Source organism: Pagrus major, chromosome 8 (assembly GCF_040436345.1).
Source record: "Pagrus major chromosome 8, Pma_NU_1.0".
Lineage (NCBI taxonomy): Eukaryota > Metazoa > Chordata > Actinopteri > Spariformes > Sparidae > Pagrus > Pagrus major.
The window spans coordinates 13,618,990-13,638,004 of record NC_133222.1 but is presented as its reverse complement, the minus strand read 5'-3'; the positions used below and the strand labels follow the sequence as shown (position 1 = coordinate 13,638,004).

The window sequence follows — 19,015 nt, the reverse complement described above, 5'->3', positions numbered from 1 at the left end:
ACTGAAACAAACAACATCAGGCCATAAAAGGAAAGGAATGATTTTTAAGTTTTATTTTACCATTTGCTGCTCTGTTATAATTGAACCCTGTTTTTTTTTCTTCCTGAACGCTGTGAAGAAGTGAAGGCATTCATCACTGGAATGTATTAGGTGTCAGTTTGTCATAAATATTGATTATGTCTATTAACAAATGTTGAAGTTGTTGCATGCTATTTTAGGAGTTACCTGGCTAACTGAGTAATCGTGCTTGGTGCAATACTCCCACTTGGAATAGTTTCTGGAGGACAGGTGTACGACATTCCTTGCACTGTTCCATAGATGGTGGGGTATCTTATGTTTTTGGTTTATGTATAACCTGTGAACAAGTGGGCACGTTTTGCAATAAACTCAGTTGAGTGGCATTTCTTGCTGGCATGTGACTGTTTTGTATTCTTATTTTGTTATAATTTTACACCATACACAATTACTCACACAATTTTCCCACTATTTGCAGCTTAGGAGTTACATCCAATCCCTTCCATCACTTTACGATTAACTGAAAATACAAAATATTGAAATAAACAATAATAACAATAATAATCCATCATCAGCATGTAGCAGGAACTTCTGGCTGGTGTGTGTAGAAGACCTATAAGTAAAATTATTAAATAACAAAACAGAATGCAACAAGAACTGTTTAATATCTATCAGGGTAAGACCAAATAATACAAAAGTAATACACAAAAATGTATTCCTCATTTACTTCAGTCATGGAGACACAGCCTCCTCAAACGTCTCACTCGCCTAATTAGAGCATGTTTCTACTGAATGTGTTTGTCCATGGCAAATATTTACCTCACCTCAAGTAATTATATATTTATATCTAGTTATGATATAGTACATGATCATACATATCAAACAACATACAGTACATGTGGGAACATGGGGGGGAGTTAATGGGAAATGGCTTTCAGAAGCTTTGATACAGCAGAGTATGAACACTGCAGTTCCTGCTACACGATAACTATACAGCTGTAATTCCAATAATCACATTAACTGTGCTGTATGTACATATGGCGAAAAGATTGGACTGATCCAAAACTCACCAAAGACCATGAAAACTTACAACATACAGAGAAAAGTAGCTTGTTTGTTCGTCTTTGTGCGTATTTTACACTTAATTTAAGGAACCGATCAGCTAAACTTTGTGCATTAACTAACAGATGAGCACGTGTATGTTACAGTTTACAGGGTTAAACTTCATAGCTATTTTATATGCATCTGCTGGTGAAAATGTTACGCAGTTGTTAATTTATACTAGTGGTGTCCAACTTGGAAACAGGCCCATTTTTTAAATCTTAACCATTTATCTTATGGTCTATGGACTATATTTGAACCCTGCACAACAGGACCTCACGTGATCCTAATAATTCCACTGTTGAATGCATTTTTTGTTAGTATTGCTCCACTGTGATTCACTGTGAATTTAGTTTGCACTGATGTCAACAGATGCAAACATTACATTTCAAAAAAGTATAATTAAAAAAAAAAAAAAAACTGAACCTCTGTTACCCACAGCCATGGAAGAACACAACGTACATGTGCTTCAAACTCATCCACACATCATCCAAAATACACAAAATAGGGCAGTACAAAAAACAACAACTGAAAAGTAAAACAACAAACAGCCTATAGAATACCACATCATCACAATCAGACAAGACGACTCACAGGTTTTGAAATAACGAGCATTCAGATACATATCTTCACATCTGTTTCAAATCTAATACTGTATTACTGTAATAACCACCTATTGAATCTTGAAGACTTGAGTGACACGAGGCAAAAATCTTTCCGCTGATATCAGTACAACACCGCAAGGCCTCACGAGGGGCTACGCACGAGTATCCTCTTTCACTTTCACCTCATAAAGAAATAATTGGCTTGAATTATTTTATATTCTATTTTCTTTTATATAAATATCATGTTACACCTACTCATAGAATAACACCAACAGCCACAGAATGACGCACTAAGGCCTGAAACCCAGAGCTTCAGAAACAAGTAGTCATTTAAGCATGTACATGTAGTTAGGGGTGAGTGGGAGAATTTGCCAAAGGGGGAAGACATCCATCACTTCATACAATGCTATGACCACCTACAACAATGATTATTAATATTAACTGTGTGCCCAAACTGCAGGTGTTTTGGTTTTCTCTCACGTTTAACCTGTACAATGTTGATTTGGAATGTTTTATCCAATGAATAGCAATCCTAAATACTGCATGTGCTTCACTTGAACATGTAATAATTTATTTCACTGAAATCACCTTGCTAATCACATGACCAGTGTGAAACGAAGAAAACCAAACGCCCCAAACGGAGACAAAAAACAAATATGTTGACACTTAAAGGGCTTCACAGGTGGAATTTAAACCAGCTATCACACAATGTAAAAGATTTGAATGAAACGTAAAGGTTCACTGACACAGAGCGGCTTCTCATCAGTACAAAAACAAACAAACAAAAACAACCCGGTCACCAAAACACGAACTGTTAAATGTTTTAACTGGGATTTCAGATCTTCAGAAACTGAGCTGTGAAATACGTGCTTGACACATATTCTGCGAGAAACTGCGGTAAACACCAAATTTTCAGTAGTTACTAGGGAAGAAATTAGGAACTAACTGCTAATTTCCCATTAGTTAATGAGTTACACCTAATCCAAGTAGCTAATGATTAACTAACTATCTTAATTACAGTGGGTAAGTATTGAATCAGCGATGAAAGGGGAAAGGAGACCTTTTCGACTAATGGACAGGTACTCATGAAGGAATGATCCAAAATTGTTCTCTAGTAACTCATTATTATCCTCTATTAGACGTATATAGCGTTGCTTTAATTAAGTAATCAGTAACTAATCATTAGCTAGTATATAAAATTGGATAATGCGTTACTAATGGTTAACTAGCAGTTGGTTCCTCATTCCTTTCCAAGTAACTACTCAAATGTGTGTGTCCCTTATTGTCAGGTGTTTCCGAAGCAGCAAATGTCTCCTGATTCGAATTATGTTAGAGCAGAATAATTTCAGATTTTTTTAATTTTTAATTTTTGAAAGGCCGATTCTATTGGCATTTTGGCCATGTTCAACTTTTTTCTTTTTCAACAAAAAAGTACCAAAGTTTACAGAAAGAGTAAGAAAAAGACAATGAACTTCGTGGCCAGCATGTCATATTTCCCAAATTGTCGAACCATTCCTTTAATGGGAAATCATTAAGACTTGTCAGCTTGAGAAGCAAGCGACTACAGTACATCAACTGAGGGGCAAATGTTTTTAGAGTTTGGTGACCTTCAAGGCTGATTAAAGTAAACACTCTACTGGTACCAGTACATTAAAAAACACATTAAAGGTCATTAAAAGATGTTTTAAAAGTGTGACAGGCAGAGGCAGAGAAGTCACTCAGACGAACCGACCTGAATAAACTGATGAAGCTCAGGGTAGTGGTTTTAGCTATGTGATGTGTCTCCGTTGGAAAGCAACACACACATTGCCCAGCTAGGATTGAGCAGCATAAGAGATTTCAAAAAACAAAACAAACAACAGCTTTTTAATAACTTGCTGCTGATTTAAATGTGAACTGAGCTAAAAGATTAACTCCCATGTGTGTCAGAATTCAATAAAAAGACACTTTCACCACAAACATGACTTTGTTCTGTTTGAATTCAGCTTGTACAGTGTTATAATGAAGGGCACCTAATTCTGAATTGTGTTCTTAATTGATCCCTTTTTATCTCTCCCACACGGCAACCCGGCCCCCTCCACTGTCCTACATGGGGTCGTCGTAGTTGTAGGTGGGAGCTGCTGAGTACTGGTTCTGGTTCTGCTGCATGGCTCCCTGCGCGGCTCCCATGGCCGCCTGCTGAGCTGCCTGTTGGACGTGGGGGTTCTTCCAGGCCCCGGTGGCCCACTCCTCCTGGGCCTTACCCAGGCTGCCACCACTGCCACGGTAGAAGTTATGAACCTGTAATTCAAAGCGTTTCAGTATCATTAATGTGTTTCAGGAAAAAATGCTCTACAGAGTTAAAGATTAAAATATTTGTTTGCTGTTAGTGTTATCCCGTGTGGCATTAATTTTCATACCAGTAATGAAGTCAGGACTGTAATTTGATTGGTGCAACATCTGTGTGGGCGGCCACTAAAAATAGTCCATTATATCACTTAAATTCAAACACCCATATAGACAGCTAAGCAGCCGGGTGTGACAGAAGCTTTGCAGCATTACTTAGTCCCATCTGTGATTTGAGCTCTCTATACTTGAAGCATAACTCCGATGCGTGAAAAAAGGAGTATGAAGCTACATGTAATCTGATAAATTGCCTCCAGTGATGTCACTCAGTGACTGAGTTGCATTGTGGGTAATATAAGCATGGATTAAAAAAAGAAGATATCTTGATTGTTTTTAAATGCTCCATAATGAGTCCAACAGTGTTACAGGAGTGCAATGCTAGACCAGTGGACTGCTTTTCAAAACCTGTGTCTACATTACCCACAATGCAACTCAGCCACTGAGTGACATCACTGGAGGCCATTTATCAGATTACATGCAGCTTCCTCTGGAGCCACAAAAGGCTTTATATTACTTTTTCACATATGTAGTAGTACTCCTCAAGACCTGTAAACACACTTTATTGTGTAGAATTGGTGGAGTTACCCTTTAACTCAGTGACTGCATGTTATGCTTTGTTCATGTCATATGCGATGGATGGTAAAGATGGGAAAATATTAAATTACCCGCAAGCGTTCTCATCATCAAGATGGTATATGATTATATATTTGTATTATTAGTCTTATGAGGATTAAAATACTGTGCAGTGACAATACAACACCAAACAAGTTGCAAGCACATAAAGGTGCCTTCTACGGTGGCCCATTGTGCAAGAAAACTGGATTAAGTACCCTCAAGGGTGCCTTCCCTGCTAGAAATGTATACTGTAAGTATTTAATAGTTATTCTGAGTCACATAATAAAAAAGCATTAATCTTAATGGAGCTTGAAACTGTTTCACTGTTAATGTATGCAGCTGTGCCACATCACAAGCAGCTGGTGCCCTTTTTATTTAAATTTTTTGCCCTGCCCCTCAGACAGTATGACTCCGCCAAGGTCTTCAGTGATAACACCGAATGGCCATCTTTGGCTTGTGCGTGTTTGGTGCATTAAGTCTGATATAAGTCGCACTAAGTCGGAAACTCATGATTACAATAACACTAATGTGCCATGAACGCAGCATTTGTTACTACATAATTTAAATCACTGGTTAACATTAACGTCACTAGCTACTCGTCACTGTCAGTTTTGACAGTTTGATGATTTGCCATCACCACAGTTGGACTCGTGACAGAGACATACAGCTAATGCAAGCTAGACTCTCATCTCTGTACAAAGCAATGTGGCACAGTACTGAGTGAGTGGGTGCTGCCAATGACTCGGTAGGTGTTGAAATATCATGAACGTAAAGTAAGTTAGCATCGATTTCCTTCTACTGGGTTATGACATACTCCAGTCAGTAGTGCACCATGGAAGTTGAAAGCATGTTTTCTAGCAACAACCCTGGATGTTTTATAAGAGCTGGATATGGAGCCACCTCTCAGCCTTGCATCAAATCTTTCCAGTGGCTACTGGCGGTATTGTAACCATAAGAAAAAATAGCATTTTGTCATTGTGTCATGATTTAGTGGTTTTGGTTTCTTGCTTCTTGTTTGATTTGAACTTTTGCTTTTTGGTTGAACGTTGTTTAAGTTTTAGTTGCTACTTTGTTCTTGGTCCTAGTGACTCATTTTTGGTTTGTCTAGATTTCTTGTGTTTTGTACTTTCAGCTTTATTTAAATAAAGCTCACTTTTGGTCTCACTTTTGGTTCCCCTATTTTCTGCCTCCTGTGTGTTGTCTGCGTTCGGGTCCTCACCTTGTCTAACACAGTGTAACACATAGACCACTAATGTAAAAGAGACATCTGTAAAACATCAGCTATAAAAATGTGTGTTGTATATTTTTAAGCAAAGGGATTTTGTAAAACTTTTCCAAAGCCCAGAAAACTCACTTTTTTCTGAATGGCATCACCACTGCATTCATGCATTCACCACTACATGCATTCATGTCTCAGAATTGATTCACATGATGGAATTAACACTACTAGCAGTTTTAATTGGACTGTATAGCACCATCCTTGAGTCCGGTATCCAGCTCTTAAACACATCCATGGCAACAACGGACCTAAAACGTTGGTCGACCTCTGCCAAGTGAAACACCCACCCAAAGCCTAAAGCTTAGACGCTGTTTCTACAAACGGTCTTATCATCTTCTGAAAAATGCAAAATAGCAGTATAATATGACGGTAGCAGTACCATCACAGTTTATATTTCCTTACACATAAAAGGAAGAGAGAACTCAAATTTCAGTTCGACTTCTAAGAGCCTTTTCACCAAATATAAACTCAACAAATGCTTCTTGTGGTGAAGAAGCTAAAACATTTCAAAGTTTATTTTTTAACTGAGTGAAGCAGAATAAAGTGGTCACCTTTGTGAGGGCGATGAAGGAGAGCACAGCCACTGCAGTAAACATGATGGTGGGAATCAACATGACCACCGCTGAGCCTACGTTGGTGCTGAAGAAGGTGATGGTAGCCAGCCAGCCACTGTTGGGAACGATAAAAGAGTTAGTAACATCTCACACCTACTGCATGACATTATTGGTCACTATCCAAGGCAGAGGTTTTCAAACTGTGTGGCGTGCCTTCCCAGGGGGATTTCAAGGGGGTGTGCGAAGAGAGACAGGGCGGGTCTGTGTGATTCAGTTGGACTTCCTGCGGATAGCATTATCTCCTTCTAACTGTTGTCTCAAACAGTAACGGCTGAGAGCTGCTAAAAGAGCTAATTTGCAAAAATGTAAACAAATGCAGGCTCATGAAAACCCCTAGTTCAAGGTAATATGAGACAGTATGTGAAGGCGTATCCAAATGTAAAAGAAGTGCTTTTTAGGAGATTTCAAAATATAGTGATATATATTGTGTATGGTGATATAGCCTAAAAATACTGCAATCATTTTTTAAGGCCTGGAAGGCAACACTAACCTATTCTCACCTTTGAATGAGCTGTAGTGTGTGTTAATTATAGAGAAAGTCTTCTCTTCAGTGCTGGGTATGGTGCAGTATACTGAGGTATCAATGTTTGAGCTTCACACTTTTCATTTTGGGTCCAGATGGGCGACAAATTTAGGGAAAAATCTGAAGAAATATGTGGAGAAACAACAAGTGCAGATGTTTGCATACAGGACACAGAGGGTCACTAAACGGTTTGAAGAGGATGAAACTGATTGTGAATCATGTTCTAGGGCTTTTGTAGTAATTGCAGTATTTTGTAGTTGTGTATTTACAAATCCATCATTCAAAATCAAAAAGAGTGGATATATTTGAGAAGAATGATGTTTATCCCTCCAATAGACTTCCAGAGACTTTGCTGAGGAGCACTGAAGCTCTTGTGGAGGCTTGTTAAACAACTTTATGTTCATTTTTTTCCTGAATTTGTCTCCCATCTGTATTTACGCTTCATATCAAAGTTCTTACCACACTCCCCAACCAGGAATGCCAACCGTCTGGATAATACTGATCACCACCTGGGCCATGAAGACGAAGAAGAAAGCCATAAAGTTGAAAGAGCTGTCGGTCCTGCATGGAGAGAATAATAAACGTCAGAAATGAGGTGAATCAGCAGGTATAGATGTTGAGTGTGTTCAATGGAGAACAGGTTTACTTGAAGGCCTTGTAGATGGGCCTGAACCAGCACACATAGGAGCAGGGAGTGAAGAGGATGAGCCACAGGAAGGCCATGCCGAAGTTGGTCGCCCCGCCACCTCCGCACATCCACGCCAGACAGCCAATCAGATTAACAGCCAGTGTGGCAGCGTTCACTGTGAACATCGCAGAGACATGACAGACAAAAAAGTCTATGGCGGACATCCCACAGGCTGCATTACTCATAATTCAGCAGGATTGAATCACGATGACTCTCAGCAACTAGTCAACACCACATCTACATTAAAGCTACGATCATTTAATATAAACTGGAGCTAGAAAACACAGTTTCTACTCTACATTTTCAGTAAACTAATCGACTTTTACACCAGACTTACATTCTTGTTTTCAAATGGCAGAACCTATGTGTTCATGAAAAAAGACACCATGACACTTATATGAATGTGAATTACAATTTGAGACATTATTAGTATCTACCGTTATCTGAGACTAATGATTGTTACTTCACTGGTTCATCTGGCTTAGTTCATTTTTTCAATGAATATATTAGTCATTCAAAAAAACTGTGAAAAAAGCTCATCACAGTTTCCCAGACTCCAAGATGTATTCAGATATCCTGTTTTGTCCGACCAAAACTCAGAGATATTCAGTCTTCAATGATATGCAATAAAAAGGCAGCAATCCTCTCATTTAAAGGAACAGTTCACCAGAAAATGAAAACGTATTATTATCTACTCACCCCCCATGCCGATGGAAAGTCAGGTGAAGTTTCCTCATCCATAAAACATTTCTGGAGCTTCACAGCAAAACAGAGTTGCAGCATTCTCATAAAAATCTAAAGTAGATGGGGACTTGTTTTAAAACGTAAAAAAAACTAAAAAAAACATAAATTGGCTACATACAGCTCGCTTAGCGTAAGTCTCAAATAGCTCTGAGATCCCAAATCGTTTTGAAAAGACTTCATTATTTACGCCTTCGACACACGGTTGAGCTCATGCACCCACTTCAGACGGGGTGTGTGCTAACGCTTTTAGCTTAGCAGCTACAATGAAGATTTTGGCTTTAAAAAGATCTCTGCAGTTTGGGAGACTTGGATTACACAGGCATGGAGCCATTTTAATTTTTTTCTGTCCCCATCTACTTCGGTTGTTTGGGAGAACGCTGCCAGCTGTTTTGCTGTGAAGCTCCAGAAATTTTCTGTGGACTGTGACTTTCCATCGGCATGAGGCTGAGTAGATAATGACTGAATTTTCATTTTTGGGTGAAATTTGACATTAATCTGTAATCAAACGAGTCATTTTCAGCCGATAGACTTGATCAAAATCAATCAGATTTTAGATTTGTGTAGATTCTGTTACCCAAAACTCAGAGTACAGACAAAACACAAAGCAAATGTGTCAAAAACCCACAATATTACAAAGTTGCTTAAAAATGCACAAGAAAATGGAAAAACTATTGAAGTGGCTCGGTGCCGGACAGTAAAACCAGTCGATCTGGTCTCCCAGCTACACTGGAGTGCCTGTGATGTTTGGCTCTCATAATATTTTGGGTAAAAACAAAGTGCCATGGAAGCAGTGGACAGGTTCACAGCTTATACCATGATGCAAGCAAGCAGGATACACACTGTGTGGAAAGATATTGTACATGTGAACTTTTAGTGCCGGCTCACTCACAGATCCACAGGTAATAGAGCCTCTTGCACATGGTGCGACGCTGGTCTGGGATCTCATTGAAGTCTTGGTAAAAACATGGCTTGAGTGGGATGAATCGAGGCAGGGGAGGGAAGTTGTTTTCTGGGATACAAAGATACACAGTTCAACGCAGCTGCCCGCCAGTGAAACTCATACAGAAATCAAGTCAAGACAGCTGCATGTAGAAATTACAATTTAGCCTTGAGTTTCCATTAAAACCAGCTTTGTGCTTGGACTCTGAAATCACATGCACACACTGTGGAGATGAACAGAAAGGAGAGCTTACCTGCCATGATGACCGCTCAGTATTCTCCTTCACAAACAGGCACACAGACTTCAATCTCAGCTCAAACCAAACTGAAGAGAGAGAACAGATGTGGGTTTTTTTTTATGAAGTGCAACATCACCCTCACTCACGCTGCTCCTCCACAGGCCACAGTCCTCCACAGGCCTTCTCATAGATGCATGCACACACTTCACTGGAATAACAGACTTTACATCCTTGTGTGTGATTTGGATCAGAGGTGTGGTCCTTCCCTTCCGTGCTGGCGCATCATTCATTAAATGGACAGAGATAAACATGTTTGCTTGAGCACATTACAGCTGTGTTAACGCGCGGTGGGTAACAGTGTGGCCTTGTCGCGACTCCTGAAACCTATCCAAAACCTATGGGCGCAAAAATAGGCGTGATACAGGCCTACAGAGTACACACTGGGCTGTGATAGAGCTATTCGTGCAGCTTTTTTAACCTGCTAGTAGCCTGCAATCCACATTATCTGATTGTGTTTGTGAACCACACATCAGTGTAGCTATATGATGGTGGATGTGTGAAGGGCATCTTTCTGCCACAAAATCAAGCAGTCTGACAAGAAAAAAAAACAGCCTGATCCTGGTTGATTTTACGTCTTATAATCCCTGAAAGTGTCTCCTGTGTGTGTTTGTGTCGGCGGATGGCAGGGATGCTGCGGTAGGACACAGAGCATCGTGATCAGGGGCGATGGAGAAGCGTCCTTCAGGCTGTGCGACACGGCGCATCGCTCGCTTCCTTCTTCATCCGGACGCCGAGCAGGTCAAGCCCAAACTCCTCACAATAAACCACCCTGAATACAGATTTCGAGGTTTTTTATTTTATTTACTGAAGCCAGAATCCGGTTTATTTTAACGCATCTGTTTCCCTCCATCCCTACATGAGGTGTAATGAATGAAAACGCAGCGATTAAAACGCCTTACCTCCCGTTTAGTCCAATAAATGTGGCTAGAATCTCTCCGGTCGTTTAAAAAGCATCCTATGGATTCATCGGCATGAAAACACAGAGGAAGGAAACAGATCCGGCGCTGCTGAGACACAAAGATGTTACGTTATTCCTCAAATGATGGTTTCGGGAGTAAGAGGCGGTCACGTGACGTCAGGTCTTCTCTTTACGCACATACCATGGCACATACCCCTCCACCCCCCATCCACCACCCCACCCCCGTCAGCTTTACCCGCCCGGGCAGGACCGGTATGGAGGACCCAGACTGACAAAATCAAATTTAAATAAAAAAGACAAATGCCCCCAATAATTACATCAATATAACATTAAATGCACCATAAACATTATGAGGCAGAAATGTATGACCAATTGTTAAAAAATAAAATACGTCATTAAATAAGTTTGTGGAAATAAATAGGCTAAAAAAGCAAATGGAGGATAATACGGGAATAAATCTGTGAACAAATATATCTAAAAATTTATACATTTATGAATAAACAGGAAAATTAAAGGGGAATGTAAATAAATAGCAGAATTAATACAAAGGTAAAAAAAAATAATAAGAAGCAGAAGCAATGTTGTAACTGTTGTAATCACATTCAAAAAAATGTTATTTGTTATAATACATTGAAATATACTTCACTTTTATATATATATATATATATATATATATATATATATATATATATATATATATATATATATATATATATATATATATATATATACCAATTGATTCTTATTTATTTACTTTTTTCATTTTTCACGATTTTTTTCCATAGCACCAGGGCCGGGACAAAGAACTGGATCTGTTGCTGGCCTGAATTGACCAATGATAAAACAGAAATAGGTCAACAAGCTCCGCCCCGCGCCGATGCTGTCCACAGTGCTGAAAATCAGAGGAGGCATCGAACAATCTGATCTGATTGGCTGCCAGTAAACATACTATTAAATACACTACTATGCAAATATCACAGCAAAAAATTAAACAGTTGTATTGAAGAAATGAATATAGAGGTGGATATAATATATTTTACATATTTCAGAGGTCCATTTACTTATTTTTCAGAAGTCTTTCAGCCCAAATAACACATTTTAGGCAGGGTAAGTTTATTTGTGTAACACAGGTCATAGACCATAACAGAGTACACACTCTGCACTCTGGTTGCTGCAGACAGACTGTTGTTATTCCTGCTGTGGCTCCCTGGACATCAGTGCAGTGTGATGAGTGCTGCGTTCACAGTCACTCGTGAATTTATAGTTGTTGCTTCTGGCGCAAAGTAGAGTGAAGGTTAAATATGCACACGAAACACGTATTAACGTTTTTGTGCTCTTCCTCTGTATTTACTAGCATACCCCCCCCCCTACGCATTTCTTATCTTCCATGTTTGTGTTTACACATTTCGTCCATGCGCTTAAATGAGGAAAAAAATCCGTTTATTTCATGGCGCATGAACGCACCAGTCCTTAAAGCTAGCGTTAGCTCTTCCTGCTGTGCTATGAGTTGAGGAAGACTGAAGGTAACGGCAAATAATGACATGAAACTAGTGTGTGTCAGGTGAAATAGGTCTGTGTGCCACAGGGATGTATTCATGACTCATTCAGGATCCCGCAGTAGTCCGACAAAGCTGTATTTGATACTCGGCGTTAGATATTAGCAGCCTTTCACTTGTAGCGCAGCTAATGTTAGCTAACGTAGCTTCTTCACATCCTCCTGTGCTAGCAACAACAATACTGGCTAAAACAGGAACTAAACAGTAACGTCAGCTATTCCCAGCAACGTTGTCAGCAAAGACAAAAGCTGTACGCTGGACTTTTGGGTCTGTTTCAGTTTTGGTGTCGACCTTAAAAGTTACAGCTACATTGACAAAAGTAACGTCGTGCCTAACTTGTGTTAGTAGACGAGCTAACTGAGCCAGTTACCTGTTTAGTCTCTTACCAACAGGGTCACAACAGTGCAAACTGAGTTAGGTGGTGTTTTGTATTCCTGTCATATCCTCCCTTCAAAGTCAGAGAAGATGATTCACATGTTTTGGACTGTGATGGCTTTTTAAAAAATGTTTTACATATCAATCAGAAGATTAATTTTTATAATTCATCAGATTCTGATTGGTTGAGCACATTCTGGTTGAGCACAGTCTGGCTCAACAAACAGTTTTTAATCTATTTCTTTTACCCCCTAATATACGTTGTCATGAGGTGTTCACTGTGCTGATGTCACCCAACTTATTATTTGTCTGTGCTATCTTATCGCCTATGTCTACAGAGCTGGGAATGCAGCCACCGCTCCCACCTGAGGCGGTCAGAGAGCTGGTGTGCTCCTGCCTGCACAGAGACCCAGTAGCAGCAGACCTCCGCTGCAGCCTGTTTGTTGCTGCTGCGCAGAGCTACAAGAGGGACTCTTTGCTCAGACCCTTTCCTCCTCGATATATAAGTGGTGATAATAAGGACTTTGATGAGCTGGTAAGATGTAGTGACAGTGAAAAGCTTCTGAACACCGACTTCTGCAGCATTTATGCTTGCATGTCAAGCATTGACATAACACACTCACTTGGTGGCAGTAATGTACTGCAGGATGCTGCAGAGTGTCAATAATAAAGGTGAAGAACAAGACCGAAAAACAACAATGTAGATTCACAACATTAAAATGGCTTTGTAAATGATTTCAGAGGTATTAACAATGCTTTTGGTGAGAAACACTGAATGTACAAAAACTTTATAGACAGTTATATTGTAAAGCTTATGAGTCACATAAAGATTTAAGATCTTTTCAGTTTAGTAGGTACCTCAAACAAAGATTTGTACCTTTGGGATGCTATCATGGGATGCAAGTGTCAGACTAATCAGAATTACTATGATGAATACAAGGCTGAATCTGCTCATATCCACTTCTTACACACGCAGTATTTAATCATTCTTAGGGTATTTGCAATGAGCGTGTCTCTAACATTTGATCAACACTGACGAAAAATAACAGTATTCAGAACAATTTGTGTTTTCTCTTTAGTTGGCAGATGTGAAGTCTTTGCCTGGCGTGAGAGAGTTGGTGAGACTACGACCCAGAGAAGGAGATCATCATCTGGCTCTCACTCACTGGATTCTCTCTTCAAAGAGCTTTGCTGTGAAGACACTACAGAAAGAAGAGGTACATCACGACAAGAATGAATACATAAACAACGGTGTCTTTGACATGCTTTTTTGTTAACGGTATGTTTCTTCGATCTTAACCAGTATGCCAAACTTTGTAACCTGACGGAGAATGATGGGATTTCTGCTCCCGTGCCAGACTTCCTGTTTGAGCTGGAATATTGTGATCAGTTGAATGCCAGGTTTGAGAAGACGAGGGCAGACAGAGACGTCTTCTATGCATTCCACGGGAGCCGCCTGGAGAACTTTCACTCTATCATTCACAATGGCCTGCACTGTCACCTCAACAAGGTTAATCCTGGCATCACTGCTTCATCTTGTCTGTGGCAATAACAGGCTGTCCCCTATAAACCTCAATATATAATATAATAGAAAAGACTTTGTGAAGCTGTTGTAGCGCAGAGAATACTAAAGGATGAAGTAGAAATCAGAGATTTTTTTTTTGTTTCTGCCTGACACAAAAACTCAGTCCACCTTTTCTGCATGTTGTGTGCAGAACTCAGTGTTTGGAGAGGGGACCTACCTCACCAGTGACCTCAGCATGGCTGTCCTCTACAGTCCGCACAGCAGCGGCTGGCGAGAAAGCCTCCTGGGTCCACTGCTCAGCTGTGTTGCCTTGTGCGAAGTCATTGATCACCCAGATGTTAAGTGCCAGGTGAAGAAAAAAGGTGTGTTGACTCACTGCATGCACAGAATAGTACAAATTTACGAAAATAATCGTATTTAATACGAAAATGCCTCAGATACTGGTTAAACAGCTGTAATCGGTATCAGTGAGTACACAAGTCTATGCACCGAATTTATTACGAACGGTACACTGCTACTTCCCAGCAGCAAACCATCTATTCAGGGCTAGTAGTTTGCAGCTGTTAATAATGAAAACATTCGATACTCGGCATCGGCCAAAAAACAAAGTTCTGTTATCGGAATCAGTGAGGGGAAGGAGAAAATGGTATCGGTACATCTCCAAAATTAAAACCAGCCACTCATTTCCCATTTCAGATTCTGAAATCATTGACCGACAGCGCTCAAGAGCAAAGAACAGCGAAGGAGGGGAAGTACCGCAGAAGTACTTTGTAGTTACCAACAATCAGCTTTTGCGCATCAAGTACCTGCTTGTTTACTCTCAGAGGAGGCACCTGTCCAGGTAAGAATCTCCTGTTGTTATTATTGTTGATACTGTTATACATACTTAAGTTTACTACAAATACAGACTACCGTGACCTTGTTGTTCTCTTCACGGTGTGTTCAAGTGCAGCTTTTTGGCTGAGACGCAGGTGATGTGAGGCAATGCAATAGTCAGCCTTCATCGCCACTGATCTTTCGATGTCGGCTTTATGTGTCTGGGCCCTAAAAGAGAAGCAGCTTCTTGGATGCTGACAGAAACAGATGAATGTTTTAAACCAACTTTAATTACAATTCTTATCATATGTTACCAGCATGTTGGAACTATAACAACACACATAGTGCAGTACATGCCTCTTGTTTTCTGAAAACAAAGTAAGACAAAGTAAATGAGTATAATTTTCTCTTGCTGGTAAACAAAATATAATCTTTGTATGGTTTTCTTCTTCAGACATTCCCGCAGCACCTCGTGGCTCCTCAGACACCATTTTGCCATCATGATGAGTCTCTACCTTCTGCTGCTCATATTTATCGGTGCCTTTAACTCCACCACCTTCGTATCCTTTTGGAACCGACTGTTCAGGTGACAAGACAGCGGGACAGACGGCCTGGATGTTTATTATCACAGTGCCTTCCTGATCAGAGACTGACTGGAGGCCACTTTTATGCACCTTTTAATACTGTTTTCTCTCTACAATGGTTCTTTTGTTTTTTCCGTACCAATAACTATAACTACTGTTATATCAAGATAATACCTTCTCAAAAAGCAGCTATTGGGATCTTATTATGTACTGGTTTTGTTGGAAATGAGTGCTAAGACCATTCTGCATTTTAAAAATGTTATGCAATGTTTCATCTATAATTTGTATGTTATATTAAACATTGTTTTGCAGATCAGCGTCGAGATGCAGTTTTTGGTTATGTCTAGGTTAGGGTTGCGACGGTATGAGATTTTAATTGTATGATAATCATCTCAGATAAGATCTTAATCTACAGTATTACACAATTATTATTATCACTTATCCTTAAAAGAATGAAAACAAAAGTTGTTTTTTGTCTTTTGGTTGAAGAGAATGCTTTATTTGAATTTCACACAATATTATGTACTTTTGATTATCTACATTACAAAATATAATGTAATGTAGATAACCGAACGTACACGTTACGATAACCAACCATTTTCATACCACGCTATACTGCTGCAACCCTTGTTAGGCACTGAGGACTTTCTTGCACATGAACTCATCATATTGACTCTTATCTGTTTGATCAGTCACTGATGACAATGTTCTAATTGAAACGCTTACCTTTTAATGTATGACTCTATCACTCAGCTTTTAGAAAATAAATGGGAAGGGGCTTTCTATAACTCATGATTTACAGTCCGTTAACTTTAACATACTGACTATAATAATTAGGTTCATGAAGGAAAAATATATGGGGTGGCCATATTTGTTATGCTGACATATTGTAATTATACATGATGATTATATAATTGTTCATAGAAAGGCCACTGACAACCTCGTTCATAATAATTTTGGATATATTTTTCTATGAAGTCACATGTGAAAATTGTGAATGTAATGTTTTCACATGTGGAAACAAAAACATAGGACATGAAATTACGTTTACTTTGCTCCTTCAATATTGCATTTTCACATGTGAACTAAAATAGTGTCGTGAACTGGACATTTTCACAAATTTCACAGATTGGCTTTATTCACACATGACTGATTTTTTTAAATATGTGAATAACATTTATTCCTATGTGGTTGGCTTCTTCACATGTGACTGCTATTTTTTTCACGTGAACTAAAATTTCAGCGTATGAAAATAAAATGTCACATGTGATCTGCTATTTTCACATGTGAAAAGAAAATGTTATATGTGAACTGGACATTTTCACAAGTAATTGGCTTTTTCCACACATGAAATACAATTTCCACCTAAGAAATTTACATTTCACATCACATCAACAACAAAGTTCACATGAGATCAGCTTTTTTCAGACAAGATGAAATTATTGTTACATGTGATTAAATACATTAATACGTGTTTGTCTTTTTCACATGTGGATTAGAATTTCGACATGAAATGACACATAATATGCTTTTTTTCACATGTGAACTAAAAATTGCAGCATGTGAATTACATACATTCATTTATTTGTGATTGGCTTTTTATTTCACATGTGGATCAGAACTTCCACATGTTGAAATAAAGGAAGTCAGCTGTTTTATCCTCTTAAAGGCAACAGGTTTATAACATTTGTTACAATTTTTGACAAATAAAAATATACTTTTGATTTAAATTGTTTTGTGAGTTTGTTCTAAAGTTGATTTAAAAATCTCCAAAGTGTAATGGTTGACTTTAAATGATTGTCAGGCTGGTTTAAAATCCCTATAACACAAATAATCATGTTGAAATCTCTGCAGCTGCTCCCATACATCAACATCTACTTTAAGGTCACTCCTTCATCGTAATCTCTTGTTCTTTTCTATTGTTCCCGGGTTTTGTCTTGTATTCAAACTTTAACATGGGCTTCCTCTGACAGGGGCACATTTATTACAGCTGGCACGCACACAGTCCTTTGTTATCCTCTGTTTTTATCAGTAAAAAAAAAAGTGAGACGGCTATATGGGATTGATAACAGAGGCGGCCCGCTTTGGTGACAGATCCTGTCGTTCTAATAGACAACTGATACGATGATGTGTGTCTACAATTAGAGGCACAAGAAATGATCAAAAGCAAGAGAATCTGGATAGTTGTGGTTTGTCATACAACCTTGTAAAATGAGAAATTATTAACTAAGATGATGGAGTGCTCAATTTGGAAATTGATACAAATTTCATATATATATGCATATGTATCTATATATGTATCTATATATATATATATATATATATATATATATATATATATATATATATATATATATTTTTTTTTTTTTTTTCAGGTAGGTCTATTATGGCCAGATTTGAATTGCATGTACAGTACTGATGGCACAGGCACTATTTCTTATTAGTTTGCTCACGTTTCCCTCTCCTGGCACTTGCTTCAGACGTCGAGCTGCACAGTGCTCTCTTTTGTCTTATTAGACACCGGATATTATTTAGATATCGTACTACTTTAGTGATGCAGCTGACTCACAAGTTAAAAGAAGATGAAAGAAAACGCAGGCCTTTGTTTTGGTATAAAATCAGATTCCTTCTTGCGAAATCCTCCAGATAAACTGCCTCAGAAATGTCTCACATTCGAAGGACACAGAACAAACTGTCCATTGTTGGTCCACACTTTATTCCCTTTCTGTACAAGCTTCATTATTGCTGCCTCATAAACCATCTGTTATTCAATAACCATCAACTGTCAGGGGGGCAGCGATGGCAGAGGGGACTCAACACGCTTCACTTCTCCTGTGATCCAGAAAAACTTCCCAAAATGGGAACATTAGAGACACCGTGCTGGACTGATATGACTCTGTCATATGATAGACTGTTGTACCCGTATTATTCCTCTTCATTTATCTCAATTCATGTGTCCAAATTGGTTCAATCATTCGCTATGAACGCAGTTCTTTGTAGAAGACTAAATTTAAGAACAAGACCAAGAGTTTACAGCTGTGAGTGCTGTCAGCTCTGTCAGGCTGTGCCTAGACACAATAGTGCTTTGAGCTTAATGCCAACATGCTAACGTTCTCACAATGACAATGTCACCATGCTGATGTTTAATACATATAATGTTTGACTTATCCACTATCTTAGTAGTGTGTTAGCACCAGAGATGTGGACTCGAGACAACTCGAGTCACTTTTTTGATAGCTAAAGTTAAAGACTCGTGACTTGACTTGAGACATAAAGACTCAAATGACATTTTATGTTTTCAGTTTGTTTTTTTAGTCTCTTTTTGTCCTGCTGTCAGTATCTGTTTATAAGTGATGGGGAGGCTGGTTTTACTTTTGACTGAAAAGAAATTAGGAGATAAATATTTTTTTGAGTTATGGTTTTTACTATAAAA

General features: G+C 38.9%; 2 protein-coding genes across 2 annotated transcripts; one reads left to right on the top strand and one right to left on the bottom strand.

Moving 5' to 3' along the window:
• Window positions 1-1,582: 1,582 nt before the first annotated feature.
• scamp5a (secretory carrier membrane protein 5a) lies at window positions 1,583-9,769 on the bottom strand. Its single transcript, XM_073471821.1, has 6 exons — window positions 9,763-9,769; window positions 9,459-9,587; window positions 7,784-7,940; window positions 7,597-7,698; window positions 6,552-6,669; window positions 1,583-4,001 (listed from the first exon to the last, which is right to left on the bottom strand). Exons 1-6 carry the CDS (start codon window positions 9,767-9,769, stop codon window positions 3,807-3,809), a joined length of 708 nt encoding a protein of 235 aa, XP_073327922.1. The 3' UTR covers window positions 1,583-3,806.
• Window positions 9,770-12,195: 2,426 nt separating this feature from the next.
• parp16 (poly (ADP-ribose) polymerase family, member 16) lies at window positions 12,196-17,306 on the top strand. The gene is made up of 7 exons (XM_073472544.1): window positions 12,196-12,249; window positions 12,996-13,192; window positions 13,737-13,874; window positions 13,961-14,167; window positions 14,373-14,544; window positions 14,879-15,023; window positions 15,453-17,306. Exons 2-7 carry the CDS (start codon window positions 13,004-13,006, stop codon window positions 15,586-15,588), a joined length of 987 nt encoding a protein of 328 aa, XP_073328645.1. The 5' UTR covers window positions 12,196-12,249; window positions 12,996-13,003; the 3' UTR covers window positions 15,589-17,306.
• Window positions 17,307-19,015: the final 1,709 nt, after the last annotated feature.